Raw genomic sequence first — 20,905 nt, forward strand, 5'->3', positions numbered from 1 at the left:
CGTGCAGCCTCGGAAACAACCAGTTTTGTAACATAGAGAGATACTGCTGACCGTTAACCGTGTTTCCATCAAAGAAGAATGGGCCGTAAACAGATGATCGGGATATCGCGCAAAACACATTCACTTTGGGCGAATGTCGTACAGTGGGATCCATGAGTATTTTCGTGCAAATTGTCCATCACCATGTTCGTGCACTTTATTTGACCCAACAAGAGCTTCAAGAATTAAAAGAAAACTCAAAACAAGATGTTGATAACTTCTGCACCAGCATACATACAAATCCATCGCGTAAAAACACACAGGATGTAAGAAAAATGTTAATGAAAGTAGTCATAGGCAATTTGCACGGTAATACTCATGGATCCCACTGTACATGTTCAATGAATGCATGTGGGTTCTGTAGGCCCCAAATGCGAACATTATGTTTGTTTACCTGACCGCTGACATGAAACGCAGCTTCATCACTAAAAACGATGCGTTGTGCGAAAGTGTTGTCATTGTCAATAGCATCAAGAATCTCGTTACAAAATGCCACACGTTTGCGTTTGTCATCAGGACGCAGAGCTTGTAACAGCTGTACCTTGTACGGCTTCATAACCAGCCGACGTCACAAAACACGCCAAATTGTTGTTGTAGGAAGTTGTAACTCCCGACTGGCACGACGAGTTGATTTTGAAGGGCTACGTTGGAAAGCAGTTTGAATTCGTGCAACATTTTCTTCGGGAACACGAGGGCGGCCAGGACTCTTTCCTTTACATACACATCCTGTATCTACAAACTGTCGATACCATCTGCGAATGTTCCACCCATTCGGAGGATCAATTTGGTACCTCAACCTGAAACGTCTTTGCACTGTAATCACGGAATTGCACTTCGCAAACTCGAGAACACAAAATGATTTCTGCTGCGGAGTAGCCATTTCAAACAACTGACGGTTACCAAGCAAAACAGAACACAACTGACATCTAGCGGCTATTATATAAACTAGACCAGTGTTCCGCAACCTTTTTTTACTCACGGCACACCCCAGACGGGCCTAGACTCAACACGTCACACCAAAATGTCTGTCCCCTCAAAATCATATGAATCTTAATATAATTACGAAATATTACGTCGTTGTGTAATCAATTATTATTATTATCATTGTTGTTGTTGTTGTTGTTATTATTATTATAAAACATGAATAGACTTATGCATTTATTAAAAATTTATTAACTTTAATTCACTGTAGAAAATACACATTTCTAATACGAATTTTAAAGTAAATAACTCAACTCATACCTTCAATGTGATACTTGAGCCTGCTTAGCTGCACACAGACGGCTGATTCGTGGCGGAATCGTTGACAAAGCAAGCCTCATTTCTTCATCGATGGATTTGAGTCTCTCTCTCTTTGATGTTTTAATTGCAGTCAACGTCGAGAAGCCCAGTTCACACAAATAAGTAGTTGAAAATGGCAATAACACATTAACTGCCATCTCGGAGATGGCCGGGTATTCACTGCTTATTGACAACCAAAATGTATCCAAAGGCACTTCGAAAAATTTTAATTTCAATGTTCTGTCTGCTTTCAAATCTGCCAGTTCCTCTTGTAAGAGATATTTCGAATCCATACTGAATGGATCACGAACTCAGTCAAAATCTTCAACGCTCGCTCCAAAATATTTTTTTGAAAGTCTGCTGCAAGAGTACTAAATGTTCTTGAATTAAGTCCATCAACACCTTGTTATCGTCAGCAAGGGGCCATACAGTTTGGAACATCTCACACGATCCATTTTAAATTGTCTGTATCCACAAGTTCAACTTATTAATAAATCCTTGAATCTTATCCATACTATAGTCAGAATATTTTCGTTTCTACCTTGCATTTTTCTGTTTAGTTCATTCAAGTGTACGAAAATATCGGAAAGGTATGCCAACTTAGATACCCATTCATCATCTGCAAATAAATCCGCATACTCATGCCCCTCAAGAGTCAAAAATGAAAGTACCTCCTCTGTAAGTTCAAACATTCGCGTTAACACTTTACCTCGAGATAACCATCGTACTTCTGTATGTAGCAGAAGTGTAGTGTGCTCTGATCCCATTTCTTGACACAAAACGTTAAAAAGCCGCATATTTAGAGGCCGCGATTTGATGAAGTTCACGACATTTACTACTTCGTCCATCACAATTTTCAGAGGAGATGGCAAAGACTTAGCAGCAATGGCTTCGCGGTGAATGAGACAATGGTCGATTCGTAAGTTAGGATTTACTTCGAGTACTTTACCCAAGAATCGTTTTACTCGGCCTGTCATAGAAGCGGCTCCATCTGTACAAACACTAACGCAGTCCTCCCATGTTAATTTATTACACACCACATATTCATTAGTCGTACGAAATATTTCTTCACCGGTTGCTCGCTCGGTTAGTTCTTTGCAAAAAAGGAAATTACTTGCAATTACATCCCCATCAACATGCCTTATGTAGGAAAGACGTTGTGCGTGACCGCCAATATCGGTGGACTCGTCGATCTGAAGCGAGAACTTTCGACTGCTCTTTATTTTTTCCTTCATAATGTTTTTGATGTCATTGGACATGTCACTAACTCGGCGGCTGATTGTGTCAGCAGAGAGAGGAATTTTTGAAATTTCAGTAGCAGCTTCTGAACCCAGGACTAGTTTTACCATTTCTTTACACGCGGGCATTAACAACGTTTCTGCTATTGTGTGTGGTTTTTTGGTCTTTGCGATAAATTCGGCTACCTTACCTGTGCTTTTTGCGAAACACGTACCGACGTGGTCATGAGCGTCACTTGTTTTTTATTTTGTTCCAACAACCGACGAAAATAATTCACATCTTTACTTAACAAAGAGGAATGTTGTTGACAAATGTCGTTTTAATTTACTGGGAACCATAGCAGCATTACTGAGTTTTTCACCACACACAACACACTCAGGGATTGGGCATGTTTTGTCACCACACCAAAAAAAACCGCAAGTTATCACTATATTGCCGGTGAACTACTTTCTGTTTATTTTTTTCGGGCTCGATGGTTTCACTACTTGCACTCGAGGACGGACCACTCCGTACAAGGAACTTATCCATATCGAAAAAAGAAAATAGTAAGACTGGTGTAGCAATCCAATATTCACACTACTGCAGAGCACAGCTGTGATAGAACTGAACTGAAATACTGTAATTGTTGTCTGCCAATGTGTGGGTCCTTCGGCGAAGGAAAAGAGCAATAAAGTTTAAGAAGCGCCGACAAACAGGCACAAAACAGCCAGCCGTACACAAAAGATGCAGTGTTACAAACAAACAACTCGCTTGAATAGCTCTATTATATGATTGGTGCGGGCCGCTAAAAGGCTTCCTAAAAGTCTTACGCGGCTTTCTTTGCGGTGAACACAAAGCTTGCCGCCTGTAACCCATCAAACCGGCCCAATATTACAGGCGAGAATACATATAAGATGAGCAAACTATAACAATATTGAGTAAATAAATTACATTTAATTTCTATGAAAATATAACAGTTATCAGCAAGAATAAACAAGCACCTTCTTACTTAAAATCGACAATTAATTTCTTACAGTATTACAATAGTAGGTAAAAGTTCGCGTCACACCTTTCACCTTGTGACGGCACACCGGTTGCGGAACACTGAACTAGACTATGTATTCGTTTCTCTAATAGTCGAGCCTGGGCGCAGCGATCGATAGTTTGGACAAAATAATAGTTTGTAATACGTATATTCTTTTTGAAACACGCTGTATTACTCTGGAATGCTACAAAAACATGCATAAAAGCCTATTACCGGACCGGGCATAGGTAGAAGGAAAGAAGGGGCATCGGAACATTGAGGACTGCCACTCGAATGACATCTACAGCATCAATTTACAATAAAATCAAGAAATACGATTTACGAGTTAGCACACATCAAGAGTTACTATTCAGGTACGTTGATACATGCAATGTTGTTACATTTTCAAAAATAACTTTAAAGGTTAGATTTTAATAAACTCGCACCCATAACAACACGAACTCACACGCCTGTGCCTACCCTTCCAGCGACACCACGCTTCGCCACTGATTCTGTGAAAGTTTATTGGCAATGTATATGACATTCTGTATACCCACCCATCTTATCGTGCGTGGAAGAATGTTATTACTATATATAAAATTTAATTATTTAATATATTATTATTAAATATTTATAAAGGACCTAATTTGTTATATTACATTACATGTTCGCCTTGTAATCAAGAGAACCGGTGTATACAAGTAGCGGTAGTGCGGAACCCATTTTATAATGGAAAATAAACGATTAATTTTTATGCTCAGTCGAGGCCCGTAGCTACAATTGATCTCCAGAGGAGGGGGGTCGCGGGTTATCAGGAGTGGCTTTGTAAACCAAGTCCATTTTTCAAAAGATAAACAGTATTAAATTAAGGTAAATTATGTGTGTGGAGGGGTCATTAAGTTGTATAACATTTAGAAATATCACGTAAATACTACACTTTTCTATATTTTTTAAAACATCACTTGAATTTTAATTTACTCCTACTGAAATCATCCCATACTACACACTCCATACTTGGGAGCTGTTGACCATTGATGCAAATGCAGAGAGAATTTGCATGATGTCAGGGTCACAGATTTCCGTCTAAACGTTAGGTCGCAACAGGAACAGCGAAGATAAAGAAGCTCCCCTATGAAGGAACTCTCTAAAGTCTAGAAAAGACAATGTTCCAAATACTTGCCGCTACTTACACTTCTTATATTTGCTGTGCACGAATGAACGAATGTAATAGATTAATCTGTGGTCATAGCTGTTGTTCATGGTCTGTGAATTTATCCTTCAGCAAATTGTAAGCAAAATAATATCTCAATCTTCACTGCAAGCAACTTATACAAAATAATTTTACCTAATGTAAAGGGGGCTGACGGCAATGCCGGGGGGGGGGGGCTGATCCACCCTGGTTCCTGCCTGGATTCCACTTTATACTGCAGATCCACTTCTGATTAGTCTATCTGAGCAAACTTTGACTTTAACTTTTTTTAGAATACTTTTTGATTTGCTCATTTGGATTCTCTACGAATCCTCGAAAAAGGACATTTTGTATCTTCTATGTATGCAACTTGGCTTGTATTTGACGAAGATTCATCGTTGCCACTGACATTTTTTCTGTTGGAAAATGACAAAATTTGTAGAAAGATAAGGGTAAGTGAGTGAATTAGGTTATTTTACGTCGCTTTTCTGCAACTTTAGGCTAATTTCGACGATGAGGATGGGTGATAATATGATGAAATTGATGAAGAGACATTCACAAAGAACACCCATGCCGAAGCCATGATTCGAACCTGCTCTGACGCCGTAGCGAACTGTAATCACTCTGCCATGGAGGTCGGCGTCGAACGACAAGGATGGGATAGGCATCCTGTGGAGTCTCGTATATCTTTCGAATTATTTATTTCCATGCAAATGCATCAAATGTGATCAGCGAAAATATTTTTTCGGTGATAAATGCATTATCTGAAAGAAAAGGCTAAGATCAGTGACTTCAGCCTAACAGCGTTTCTGTTGGCATCATATTCCATAGCACACTATCGCTTTTGGAATCTTATCCGACAGTAAAAATAAATGACAGAGGCAGCCACGAAGCTTTCAATTGGATTTCATACTTTCAGGATAGAAAATAACCAATTTTTTACGAGTGATCAAAAAGTCACGCAACCCATGTAACATTTGTTTTTTATTGTCTTGAATCTGTGTTACCTGGGCGCATCATTACGAAGCCACTATGGCCGCCCAGGTCTCCCGATCTCACTCCGCCGGACTTTTTCCTCTGGGGATTTCTGAAATCTGCAGCCTACGTAACGCATCCGCATACTTTGGATGAACTGAAGACGAATATTCAAGGTACTGTGGACAACATTTCATGTGATACACACCAGAGAGTCTTCATGAACATGGTCCAAAGGGTTAACATGTGTGAGGACTGAATGGTGGCCATTTCCAACATCTTTTATAGTCCCTCCATGGGTTGCGTGACTTCATGATCACTCGTTAGTTTTTTGTAACATCGAAACGAGGTCGCGACGTGCAAACTGTTATACGTACCCAATGGGTCTGATGCGCGTGAGTGACGTGCAAGACAGAAGATTGCTTTAATATACATGAATGACAGTGTAAATAAGCGTCAAAGTAAATTAGGAAGACGAACAATAATAGAATATAGTATAAGATAATAAAGAAAATATATATAAAGATAATAAATCTATAAAAATACTTGTGAAATGAAACATGTACTCTTATGAAAATAGATATGAAGTTTAAAGAAGTGAAAGCACCGATATAAATTTGGGTTTCCTAACAAATCTTGGATTTGTTGGATTACTATGATTCCCTTTGTGGAAGTTTTGATCACACCAGTGGCGGAGCGTTCCAATCGTGAACCACATCACCTTTTGGCTTTGCGTTTCAATCGTTTGACACAAAGATTACGATAATGTCCAAAGCTCGAGGGTAGAGAGCGGAAAAGGAATAAAATAATTCCTCAAACAATGAAGAGTTGAAATCGGCGGCGAAGACATTAATCCTCCAGTCCAGCTCAAACTCGTAACCCTCTAGAACTTGGTGTTAGTGAGAAAAAAGTGAGGTGATATAAACCTACGATAATCGAACTTGGTGAAAAGGGAAAACATGTGTATGAAGGTGCAAGAACGAGTGGAATAAGGGACCCACGATCGGTAGATTACATAAGAATCAAAGTCCAGTAGGAAGTCCAGACCCAAATCCCGAACCAGAAGGAAAAAAAGATGGAGGCAGATAGCGGTTTGCATCCCACGTTAAACTGTAGATCAAGTCCCGATTAGCCTTACTGTACATAAAGTGGACTTAAAACAAAAACTTTAAAAAAACCTGAACTTTATAGTTCTGAACTGTATGAGAGTTGAGCTCATTGGTTTAATATAATACGGTGAGATAATCTTTTTCGTAGACGAGAAATAGTTGAACAGTCGTAGTACCCCTACATCCCCTAAATGTGTCTTCATAGTACGGTGCTACATGGACCGGGAACTTACCTTTTACCTTTACACACACATATAGATAAAAAATATTCACTCCATCATAAAGCGGCATTAATTTTATTAATTGGCAAAATATTGCAATGAAAATATTACAGTTGCCATTTTATTACAAATTGTATGACAAGAAATATTTTTCTAATTACAAAGAAATCCAAAAGTTAACCAAGTTACCGCCTGGATTTTGCACATCATTTTATTCCAGAAAATGTGTTAGGTAGTAATTCTAAAACAATAATGCGAGGTGGTTCTGATTTACAATAGTTACAATCAATATATTAATTGAAGTGATTGTTTATGACTGATATATTAGTTCTCAAATTACGCAAGGGTGACAATTAAAAATCTTTAAAAAAGTGCAACCGAATTATAAAACATACTGATATAGGTGATATTCATCATACCCATCACTTGAATTATAAAAAAATTGAAAGCTCCATTGTAAAATTACACCAGTGACGAGCAATTTGTTGCCTTATTAACACCTGAAATACATAAAGTGTACGTGAGAGTATGACAATGCAAAGCCTGATACCATAAATTATATTTTTTTCAGTTTGTGTGAATTGTTGTTTGAAGTCAATATTATGCAGAGGTAGGCTTATCGGGACTGGACCTACAGTTTAAGGTGGGATCCGAACCATTGCGCAATGTGCCTCCACCGGGTATCGAAACCGGTAACCCTTGATTACAAGGTGACGACGTTACCACTACGCCATCGGGAAGGACCCATTTTCTCCCGTCTATGAAGCATTTCCAGTATCAGTGGGGTACAGTGGTGCCTAAGTGACTGAAGATGCTACCAAAGTATTTTTTTCAATATGTTTCCAGTAACTTGTTCAGAACTGTTTGTGTGGTTCGACATGAAGAATATGTTGGAATATGGAAACTACACTCATGCTCATAAATTAAGGATAATGCTGAATCTTGTACAAATAAATATATGATGTGCACGTTGCAGCTTGAAATGATGTCTGGGTACTGTACCAAAGAACCTGTGTTGACTATGACCTTGATCCAGTGTGTGGTGGCGCTGTAACTAGACAAATGACTCACAGGAGCGAAACTGCTGACCAGAGTACAGTGCCTATAGGAAGTGTGCAGTTGTGTTCGGTTGTGCGAATGGCGAGTGTGTGTGTGTGAAATGACTCAACAAACACATCTTGATGATGTAATGAGGGGAAGGATACTTGGACGGCTAGAGGCGGGCCAAAGACAGCAGGTCGTGTCACAGGTGCTCCATGTGCCACAGTGTCATCTCGCGATTATGGCAACGATTCCAACAGACTGGAAACGTGTCTCGGCGCTACAGTGGACGTCCACAGTGTACAACACCACGAGAAGACAGGTATCTGACCGTAAGTGCCCGGAAACACTGACGGAGTACTGCCGGGGTCCTTGCTCGAGACCTTGCAGCTGCCACCGCAACAGTTGTTCCCAGACACACTGTGTACAGACGACTCAACAGGCACGGTTTATTCGCCCGGAGGCCTGCAATTTGCATTCCACTGTCAAATGGTCACAGAGTATCCCGTAACAACTGGTGTAGAGAACACAGGGCATGGACAATGGAAGAATGGTCTCAGGTACTCTTCACTGACGAGTCCAGGTATAGTCTCAACAATGATTCTCGTCGTGTAACCATCTGGTGTGAACCAGGAACCAGATACCGACCCGGTACCATCGTCGAAAGGGACCAGTATGGAGGTGGTGGTGTCATGGTGTGGGGTGGCATTATCCTGGGTTCACGTACACCCTTGCATATCTTCAACAGAGGTACTGTAACAGGTCAGGTGTACTGGGATGTTATTCTGCAAGACTACGTTCGTCTTTTCAGATGTGCAGTCGGTCCTACGTTCCTCCTGATGGATGACAAGGCCACACCGAGCTGCTATTGTGGAGGAGTACCTTGAAACAGAAGACATCATACGAATGGAGTGGCCTGCCTATTCCCCTGACCTCAACCCAATCGAACATGCTTGGGATGCTGTAGGCCGACGTGTCGCCGCACGTCTTCCACCTCCTGGGACTCTTCAGGAGTTCCGACAGGCACTGGTGCAAGAATGGGAGGCCATACCCCAACAGCTGCTGGACAACCCCCTCCAGAGTATGCCAAGTCGTTGTACTGCATGTGTCAATGTGTATGGGCATCACATTCCATACTGAAACCTGTTCACATGCTCAAAGAACTGTAGAACAACATTTTACAATCTCCCTTGCTTTGTATCATATGTGCGGTCTTTGGTTTTTCTCACGTTTTCTGCAATAAACAGTGTTAAGCAGGGTATGTGGATGTCTTTCTTGTGTGTTCAACATGTGTCTGTGCTACCACAACTAGTTTGTTTCAGTGCTGCATCGTGGGGCACCAAAACCTCTATTATCCTTAATTTATGAGCATGAGTGTAGTTCAGTCATGTTAATAAAGGGGGAGGAAAACTTTTTGAAAGTTTTAATCTGACTGACCCTAGCATAGGCGTACCCAGGAATTTTCCATAAAAAACATGGGGGGTAAAAAGAAAAAAAGAGAGAAATAAAAAAAAAACAACTGGCGTGTCTTTTATTCTCAAGCAATAACTTTGGTACGGGATGAACTGAAAGTCCTACAGAAGGATGCAACGATCGATAAATGCTGCTGTGCTGTTCCCAACAGTGATTCCTGTTATTTGAAAATGATACAAGGATGAAAAATTTTCCATTATAAAATTGTGGGAAAAAGTAATTTTCTGTATAATATGATAGCCCAAGGGGGAATGTGCTGACCTCCATAAACGTCTTCCGTGCGCCTATGCACCCTTGTATGCTCATATGTAGATGATCAAACAAATGGCTAGAAATCAATTTTCTTCTTTGTACCAATATATACCAATAAACACAACACAGTTAAATAATAACAATACATTTTATGAAAATTTAAAGTAAACAGGAAGAAGTACGTGTCATATATTTAAAACAGTTTCATAAATGTTTACAACAAAAGTAGGAAACAACTACAGAACACAGATATTAAAAAAAAATAAGTATTTCAACAGGAAAATATTTGTCATTAATTAAAAAAAGTAATATGCATTCATTACAAGAGAAAAAAGATTTATTTTCTTAAATTATTCCCAACAACACAGAATTTGGTTTTGTAATATATATACACATTGTATTTCAAATGTATCTTTACAAATCACTGTTTGTTTTGCTTATATTATGCACTGCAGGATTCGCAATTTCAATGTAAGGTTTAACCAAAAAATGTTTATGGACAGTTGAAAACAAACATATGAAATTGTTACTTGCAAAGCATTTGCACGGTCTCGAAGATTGAGAAATTAATTCTGTAATACTACTGGAGCAAATATTAAATGTGAGAAATAGGTTAAATCCTCATAGATCTCTTGCAGATCCGTCCAAACAATTAGAACACTTTCGAACAAGAATCACAGATAACAGATGCAACGTGACAGAGATGCTGCAAGGCACATAACAATAAATTGAATACAGATGCAACGATGTATTTATAAAAGGATAAAATACATCTAAATCGAAATGTGAGAAGCTGAAGGGTTTTTTGGGAGCAATTTCATGAATAAATATTTTAAGTAGTGTCTTTCAATATAGTTACAAAATTTACAAAGGCAGTTGTGAAAACACTGGAAAAACTTACATTGGTTATCGTTCACAACTGCAAATCTAGCGTTCTCCTGCATTGTAGTTTGCATGATGCATGCATGATAACTCTTGCTTCTGAACCTAATATGAGATAACAATATCACAGTAAGCATTATTTTGAAAGCACGTATGCATTAGTTTTCAATGGGATTGTGAATTGAAGCATAGATGGAAGATTAGGCACATAAACTTTATATAAAATAAAAGTAGTATAACGGAGGAAAGTTATGTTCATATATCTGTATTAATGTAACTATCAGATTCTTGTAAATTATTGAAAGCGATATTTAATTGTTATAAGGTTTTTTCTGTAGTGTACATGCAATTGCAATAGCATACTTAATTATATCAGTGCAATTCCTTGTATTTTGATAACAGCATTCATTCCAAGTATGGGCGTCAAATTTTGATGTGCGTTTAAAGCATTTCATGCTCTCTTGAATCCAGCAATTGATTCAATTTTGTAGTCATATTGACAGTACGTAAAATATAAATACAGTCTAGGTTTATTGAATAAAGGTAGGAAGTTTTTGATACAAACCCATGTAACTTTTTCTTTTTAGATAGAATCGAAATATCCGTTTTTGCTTGGATTTCAGACAAATCAACGAAATATAAAACTTATCAATTAGAAAATATGATTCAATGGGCATTTCACGTCCGAAAATATACTATGAATATCTTGGTTTCACAATAACGTTTGCCACTTAAAACACAACAAAGAAGTAAATTTAGATGGCATGTTTCATTTGCAATCTTCAAAAAATGATAGAACACAATCAAAGTTTTTGAAACATCTCGAAATTTTCTTTAAATGTATGTCCTTCCTTTCTTATACTTTGTTAAGGTTCGTGGGCATGCTTTGTTTACCATACCTTTGCATGGCAGGAAGAGCCGTTAAATTTTCTGACTATGACTATCTATATATGTAAGATAACTTGATCCATTTTTAGAATATGACGAGGTCGTTTTAATATCTATGGATGATGAGAAAATGACTAGCTAACAGATGAAATCTTGAATTCAGATTATGATAATTGAGACGAAACATTTATTTTGGTGGAAATGACTCGAAAAACTATCAAACTATTTTTGAGGGAATTGAACTTGGTGGTATATTATGGGGATGAGATTATTGTGAAGAGATAAAGAGCTTAGGAAAATTTATAAAAATAGGAATAGTTGTAGAAATGTCATTTTAACATTTTCGAAAATATTCTATTTGCAGATCTAACAAATTGATAGGAAGGTGGTAAATAATCCAGTGTTTATAATATTATTAATTACAGAACACCAGTCGCAGGTTAATAATAAGTCATTTGATATTTAAAGTAACTATTAGTGAGTCGTGTTTGATTCTTCTTGCTAAATCCGTTAATCGATCTGGTATTGATGTAGATAACGACACCCTGTAAATATTTTGAAGTCACAATCTACCCAGAGATCGAAACTGCAAAATCATCCAAGATACAAAAAAAAGTATCGACATTGTCAACGGTCTTTTCCAGTATTCCCTTACATCACATTACGACACGTTCATCATTAAAAAGTTTGTTTCCAGATGCATAAATCACTTATCTTCAAATAAAAAACGTGACAATGATGAATTCTCAGTCTTGGTACGTTTCAGTATACCAACTGACGACAGTAGACATTCAAGTTCAGTATTTAGTAAACAAAATGAAGAGAACATTCTACTTTTTCTTCCTGTGACTTCCAGAATGCCTCGCGGTAGAAGGCCTGTCCTTCAAATTCGGTGACGATGTTTCAGCAGATCCCGTCACTAATGTTGTTGCCAATTCCACTGCAGGAGTTATCTGTAGTTTAGGAACAACGAAGCCAGGTTCCAACCGTGAAGCCGCTTTCCCGCCATTCGGTGTTGGCGGGACAGTACTCTGCAGTACCGGGGAACTGGCACAGATAGCAGCACTAGTCAGCTGGGTGACAAGCGAGAAATGGCGTTCATGCTTTGGTGGATCGTTAGATTTGAAAGCTCGACGTAATTTCGAACGTAGCCACGATCCTTGCTGTTGTCGCTTAGAATTCACGTCCGACTGCTGACTGGCGAGCTTGGACAGGTCTCCCAGTTCAGGCTCGCTGCCCCAACGTGCATGATCTGGCTCACGTTCAATGACTTTATTGCGGGAGAATTTGTCGATCACTTCTGCGCAGACGATCCGACCACAATATCTTGCCCACTGTTCCGCTCTGAAGCCACGACCATAATCCCGAAGCTGTGGAGCGGCACCTGAAAGTAAGAAAGAAAGTAAGTGGAATTAAATCAGGAAGGGACTCATCACTCATCAGCAGCCAATATTTAAAGGCAAACACGCCCCCTGTGGCGGAGTGGTTAGCACATCGCGCTACGACGCTAGGGGTCCCGGGTTCGAATCCTGGCCTGAGCATGGATATTTGTGAGTGTCCATTCATCAATTTCATTATATCATTACTCATCCCCATCTTCGCAAATTAGCCAAAAGTGGCACAAAAAGCGAAGTAAAATAAAGCAAATCAAATCAAATTAAAGGCAAACATGTGGGGGATAGAAGCCCTGAATACGAATTTATCAGTATATTATAACTTATTACAAGATGTTTAATCATGCTTAGGAAGTAAAATTAATTACCACTGTACACTATTTAAATTATATACTTGTAGGATTTCGGGCCCCTGGCTACGTGCCTCAATTAAACCTCATAAGAGAAACAAAAATACGGTGCAGGTATGGGGTCATGTAACCTTCTTTATAGATTTTGGGGTGTTGAGTTGCAAAATAATATTAAATTGTGTTTATTGGTTCATGTTTTCATATTATGCAGTGAACTGTAAGTAAAACACACTAACTAACTACTAACTCTCTAGCCTTCTTAAACCCGAAAGTTCATGGCTGCAGCAACACAGGCCTTCCATCCATCCCAATCCTGAGCAAGATCTATTTACTCTTTTCCATCCCTACCGATTTCCTTTAGGTCTCTCTCAACGTTGTCCCTCCATCTTCGTCTTGGCCTTACTACAGGTCTCTTACCATCAGGTTTCCCAACAAGAATCCTGTAAACTCCTCTTTCCTCTCCCATTCGTGCCACATGGCCTGCCCACCTACGTCTTCTTGATTTAATCATTCTAATAATATCTGGACATGAATACAAATTATGTAGTTGTAAATTATGTAACCTTCTCCACTCACCTGTCTCCTCATCCCTTTTAGGTTCTAAGATTTTCCTAAGGATCTTATTTTCAAATACTCTCAATTTATGTTCCTCTTTCAATGTAAGGGACCAAATTTCACACCCATATAATACTACAGGCAAAATTACTGTTTTGTATATTTTAACTTTTAGTTTCTTAGATATTAAACGAGAAGACAAAAGTTTATGAAGAGAGAAGTAACATGCATTTCCTGAATTAAGCCTACTTTTTATTTCCTCTTTAATATAATTTTCATTTGTTAATATTACTCCTAAGTATTTGCATTTGGAAACTGGTTCAAACGAGTTGTTATCAATAATTAGATTTTGATTGTTACCTAACACTTAGTTTCGGCCTCTAAGCATATATTTAGTTTTCTCTTTGTTAACTTCCAAACCTATCTCTTTAGCAGTTTTGAAAAATATTTTAGCATTATTCTTAATTGTATTTATATCATCCCTTAATTAGTCTACATCATCTGCATATGCTAACAACAACCGTTTAATTTTAGTCCTTCGTTAGTTTCTTTTACCTTCCTAACAGCATATTCTAAGGTAAAATTAAAGAGCAATGGAGATAATGCATCTCCTTGTTTTAACCCATCTTGAATTGTAAATTTGTCAGACACATTAATAGCCACACGAATTTTACTTTCTGTTTCACTGGTGCATACTTTTATCATACTAACAAGCTTCTAAGGTATTCCAAACTCTACTAATATATTATATATATAATGTATCTCTTTTGACCGAATCATATGCTTCCTACACATCGGACACATACATGCATACATTTATCGAAAATGCCTTATTCTTCGCAATAGCGAAAAATAGAAAAACGTTAATGTTTGCCTAATAGTGAATAAGATTACATGCTAAACACGTTTTCATGAATAGGCCTACCAAGTTGTAAAATAATGCTAATGTAATACTATTTGCAGAATAATGGAAAGGTAGTGTTTTAAGTGATTGTTTGTAACGTTTCTCGTAATCTTAACCACATTTGGTTAAAATTGTAAATAACATATTACATCAACACCACCACAAAATTTAAATCTTCTCCTACTACGTGAGTTTAATGTCCTGGATAAGAATATGGCTAAAAAGTGGTATTCTAGGATTACAGTTGTTACAATTAATGAACAGTCACCGGGAATAAAAATGGGACACCTAAATCCTGAAATACTGGCTTCACTGCCTAACTCTATGGCTATAGCAGAACGTTCCATTGAAAAGTTGACAATTACGTAGTGGCAGGCACATTCCAACACAATGGTTTTCTTTTTCTTGGAGAATGTTGGGTTCACTCGAAAGAAAATCCTGGCCACTTTAAAACTATATAATCAGGATATTCTCCAGGCATATTGTCATCCACTACTTCACTCACCTTTTTCCTTACGTGTTTTTTAAGCAGAATAAGGCAGAACACTGTAACATAAAATAGGCTCATTGACAGAAGTATATAATAAAATAATGCAAATTGTCCATAACCTTGTTCATAGATTTTGATCTGCGCAATACGAAGTTCAATAATTGAAACAGGACATTAAAGAAACGGTTGACAGAACGTGCACCAGCATCAGTATAAGTCCTTAATTGGCCCAATAAACACAACTTTGTATATACCAATTTGTGGAGGGTCATATTGGTTCGGATCCCACTTTAAGCATGTAGGTCCAGTCCCCATTAGCCTTACTGTGTATTAAGTGGACTTGAAACACAAAATCAATATATATATATATATATATATATATATATATATATATATATATATATATATATATATAGCCAATTCATTACAATACTGTCCAGAATGTGCTGTCAAAGCTCACTTGATACAATTATCTACCAAACGAGTAAGATTCTAATTCGATTATTACGACGACGATAATAAACACTTTAAATACATACAAAGGGAAACAATAGAATACCATGGCGCTCAGAGTGATTATTAATGAAAAAAATTGTATCCAAGGAAATGGAATAGAAGTTGTGGAATTCAAGTAACATGTTCCGAGACACTTTATGTTCACAAGTCTACATTCTCCGCAGGAAACAACTAGAAGGTAAAATATATATTCTTATATATTTACACAGGAAGCAGGCAATGGGAATTATCTTTTTGGTAGCGCTGAAAGCTTTGCGACGTCATAGTTGAGCTATGTCATAGTCATAAGCTTTAACTTATCCTGGAAAAACTTGTTCAACTGGATTTTTAGAACAATTTAGTTACGTTACCTTAGATTTATTGCTTGATTCTGCGGCGAATGTTTGTTGTTTAGCGTGCATTTTACTTGATGCTGCTTTGGACTTCGAAATTTACATAGTTGCAGGTTTTGTAAGGAAATTTCTTCTTTTGACGTTGTCTTCCACAAAATCCACGCTTGTAAATGCGTTTACAACCAGAGAAATATTCAATGATGCTTTCCACTAATACACGTTTCATGCTGACTGTACTGTATGTGGGCATTTGACAATGGTTGTATTTTTTATCACATATTTCGGAGACTAGCTCTGTCTCTTCTGTCAGCGATTTAATACGACTTGTGAGTCGTTGTAGCTACGTACAATAACAGATGAATGGCTTATTGCAGAAAGGGACCTGAGTCACATTTTTGAGGAATCTGAGTTAATGGTATTTTTTATTTTCCTAGTTACAGGCGCATCTTTTAGTGCAGAAAGGACGTCAGTCACACGAGGCTATAGCCAAGAAAATGCACAGTGAAAAGTGTACTTTAATGCAGAAAGGTACCTGAGTCACTGACTCGGGTCCTTTTCTGCAATAAACTTAGCTACTCTGTAGCGACGGACACTGGTCCCTTTCCACAGAGAAAGAGAAATAACTGTGTGGAAAATAAAATTGGCAACTCTGAAACAAGTTACGAGCGATTTCCGTAAGAATGGTGCGTCTGTAGCCGTGGTCTGTAGAGGGTGATGTGTGTTAGTGCAGAGCGGTGGCAACTGTTGTGAGATGTTATGTTGCTTGTATTACAGATATGCAGGACGAGAGTAGTGTTAGCGACGTGAGCGTTGACAGTCCAAGAAAACGTAGGAAAGGAATTCGACATCTGGAAAAAAAAGTGCCCAAAAAAATGTTATGAGCAATTCAACGAAGACGAACAACGTGCAATTTTTGACATATTGTATAGAATGCAAAGTAAAGATGATCAGGATATACATTTGCAGAGAATGATCCATGTTGAAAATGTTAAGACACATCGTCCACGCAAAGAAGATGCTGCGTTACACGAAAAGTCGTTAAAGTACCACGTACTACTGGCAAGTAGCAAAATACAAGTTTGTTGTGAGGCGTTTTGCAGACTTTATGATGTGTCAAGAGAAAAGAATAAGGCGTTTGCGGAAGTTACTGTTAGAGGGCAAAATACCTCATATGCGCGGACAGAACAAAAGTGGGAATATGATTAAGGCTGAGGATATACACGCAGTGCATGGACATATCGCGTCTTTTCCAACTAAACGTGGAGATTATGCAGACATCAAATACCTACATGAAAACCTGTCAATTCAAAAGACGTATGAACATAAACAAAAATACCCTACGTCCAGAATAAAATACAGTTTCGACTACAAGTATTTTAAGGAAAATTTTGCGTTTCGTTTCGTGAGGCCACAGGTAGACACGTGTGGTGTCTGAAGAACAGACTAACAAAATGAAGAGGATATTTCTCGTCTTATTTCTCAAAGTTTCCACTTTTATTGCAGAAAGGTACCGGAGTCACAACTTTTTCATCTCCACTGTCTCTAGCAGCATACTGCAGGCGGGTGCATTGAGAGTTGCAAAATTAACTGAATTATGCTGAATATTTGAGCCAACAACGGTACATTTCTTTCTTACACTATCAATATTATACGATTTTTCTTGTTTTTCTCGGAATTGTGCAAAAGCGACTCAGGTCCCTTTCTGCAATAAGCCATTCAGATGTAAAAAGGATGACAGAAATTTTGTTAATGCATGTTCAGGTAAAGAAACATTAAATCCACGAAAGCAGATTAGAGATATTTCACGAAACAGGACATCTCTCATAACAAGTACACGTAAGCAATATAATGTGTCTCTCAATATTTTTCAATTCACAATTTACAAATCCTATGGGTTAAGGATTTCTCATTTTGTGCGACGGATTGCGGGTTGAATTCCTTTGGGGGCTACAAACTCTAAAGGTTAATCCATCGTCCTGAGACCCATTTGGAAGCAAACTTAAATAAATAGCAGCGAACTCTGGTCTAGAGAACAGGACAACAGCGGCAAAGGCAGGTAGGCATAAAAGAATTGACAAGACCAGGTACAAGACATGCATTAGCACCTTGACACACACAGAACGATAGAAGCATTAGCAACTCCACACGAGAACGAGAACTAGACAAACATTAGCAATTCGACACGAGATCGAGAACGAGACAGTCATTAGCAATTTGACACGAGATCCAGAACGAGACATGCTTTAGCAATTTGACACGAGATCGAGAACGAGACATGCATTAGTAATTTGACACGAGATTCAGAACGAGACATGCATTAGCAATTTGACACGAGACCGAGAAAGAGACATGCATTAGCAACTCTGATCGAGAACAAGACATGCATTAGCAATATGACACGAGATCGAGAACCAATTCTACACGAGATCGTGAACGAGACATGCATTAGAAACTCTACACGAGATCGAGAACAAGACATGCATTAACAATTTGACACGAGATCCAGAACGATACATGCATTAGCAACGCCACACGAGATGAAGAATGAGACGTGCATTAACAATTTGACACGAGCTCGAGAACCAACTCTACACGAGATCGTGAACGAGACATGCATTAGCAATTTGACACGAGATAGAGAACGAGACATGCATTAGCAACTCTATACGAGATCGAGAACGGGACATGCATTAGCAATTTGACAAGAGATCGAGAATGAGATATGCATTAGTAATTTGACACGAGATCGAGAAAGAGACAGGAATTAGCAACCTAACACGAGACTCAGAACGAGACAAGAATCAGTAACTTGACACGAGACTCAGAACAAGACAGGAATTAGCAACTTGAGACGAGACTCAGAACGAGACAGGAATTAGCAACTTGAGACGAGACTCAGAACGAGACAGGAATTGGCAACTTGACACGAGACTCAGAACGAGACAAGATTTAGCAACTTAACGGAAAACTGAAACAGACCACTTCTTATCTGGTCTCGACACCATCCATATTCCCAATTTTAAGCACCTAGAAGTCGATGACTTTGCAAAAACAACTTTAAAAAAATGTAGTTATGCAAATTACATGCTTATTGCTGTTTTTTGTAGTACTAGAAGTAATACTATTAACCCACCGGCAAAGAGCAAGAGCTTGGCGCACTTGGTCCTCCCCTGCACAGCCGCCTTCATCAGCGGAGTGAAGCCAAGATTGTTCCTGGCGTCGATATCCACGCCGGAGCACCTACTCAGCAGGAAGTTCAAAATCTCCGCATGCCCTGTGGAAGAAGATTAAGCATTAAACTTCTATTAAATTGCCAAAAGAAATTACACCTATCAACATGTTTGTTTGGAAGGTGTTCTCAAAGGAAAACCCACTTTTTACAAGACATCAGGTAGAACAAATTTTCTTTGTAACGAGTTTCCAATTGAAATCTCATCACCATCGAAAAAGGCAGATTAGGTCCTGCACGTATGCAACCACGTAGCACAGTTTCAGGGTTGCTACTGACATGCCCTTATCATCCGAAATATAAGTTAAGATATAATGTTCACATGCCATAACATACTATCCTACCTATAGCGACAGGTTCGGTTCTCGACCTTCGTGGCGTAGTGGTTAGCACAGCGTGCTACGTCGCCAGGGATTACGGGTTTGAATTCTGGGTAAGACAGAGATGTTTGTGTGTCTGTTCTGTTGGAAACTGAACAGTAAAAATGAGTAATGGAAAGAAACTAAGAAAAATTCAAATAAAATTTGAAATGTTAAAATCAAGAGCGTTAAATGGTTAACTTTCGATCTCACCACCGAAGTTCCTGGGTTCGACTTCCAACCTTGACATGGGTTTTCTTTGTGAGTGTCCCTCCATCGATTTAATCTAATCACCACTAATCCTTATCTTCGCGATTAGCCAGAAGTGGTAAGAAAGCAAAGCTAAGTAATAAAACGATTAGGGAAGACCTGAGATGATTTGAACATTGTTTCCCATTTTACACAAATAATTTCTGAAGCATACATTTAAGAAATGTGAAAAATAAAACTCTCATCTTTTTCAAGTGTTCAATATTTAAGTTATATATAAGTATTACTAATACCTTGTGTGAAGTGTAAAATCTTACACCATGTACAGGATTCATTAGCATACCGTACTTCATACTTTCATAGCACAATATACTGCATTAAACACAGTAATATCATACATACACTGCTGAATAAAAAAGCCATAATTTTTTGCTCAACGTGAAGATAAAATTCATTCACATAAAAAAGTAAGTTGGATTTTTATAGCAAATTTTCAATGACAACTTTTACCACCGCCGTGAAGTTAGGCAACACACACAACACCTTGAAGGGAAGCTGGTATTTCTGCTAGAGGTGTACCATTTATATTGCCGGTGATTGTACATGAGAAAATATCTAGAATATTCGGGGAAAAGGCACATAAGTCACACGCTGCGATTTTCTGTTGTTTCATTTAAGTCCCACTGAATCAAGTAAAGAAAATATTATAAGTATATTTTTATATTGGGCACGTGTAATGATTCTAAATAGTGATGATAAAATATGCATATCATGTCTGTAATATTTGTTATTAAAATAATAAATATAAATAACTGTCTGCTGTAAAACTGCATTTTTTGACTTACGTGCTTCTTCCCCTAACAGCCTAGATATACACCATGAGACTTTATATTATTATTGAGGAGAGGGGTAACAAAGTCAATACTGAAAGGAGGATGACAATAGTTCTTTGTTGCCAGGAATACTGGAGTGTG

General features: G+C 38.2%; 1 protein-coding gene across 1 annotated transcript in view; it reads right to left on the bottom strand.

The window, feature by feature from the left end:
* Window positions 1–9,610: 9,610 nt before the first annotated feature.
* LOC145987698 (uncharacterized) overlaps window positions 9,611–20,905 on the bottom strand; it is a 126,765-nt gene continuing 115,470 nt past the window's right edge. Inside the window, exons 6-7 of the mRNA XM_083122252.1 lie at window positions 19,267–19,407; window positions 9,611–12,976 (exon numbers count right to left, since the gene is read on the bottom strand). Coding sequence (XP_082978378.1) covers window positions 12,423–12,976; window positions 19,267–19,407 — 695 coding nt within the window. The 3' untranslated portion in view covers window positions 9,611–12,422. The remainder of the gene's footprint in view (window positions 12,977–19,266; window positions 19,408–20,905) is intronic.

The sequence above is a fragment of the Lepisma saccharinum genome, chromosome 5, assembly GCF_977018435.1.
Source record: "Lepisma saccharinum chromosome 5, izLepSacc3.1, whole genome shotgun sequence".
NCBI classification, from domain to species: domain Eukaryota; kingdom Metazoa; phylum Arthropoda; class Insecta; order Zygentoma; family Lepismatidae; genus Lepisma; species Lepisma saccharinum.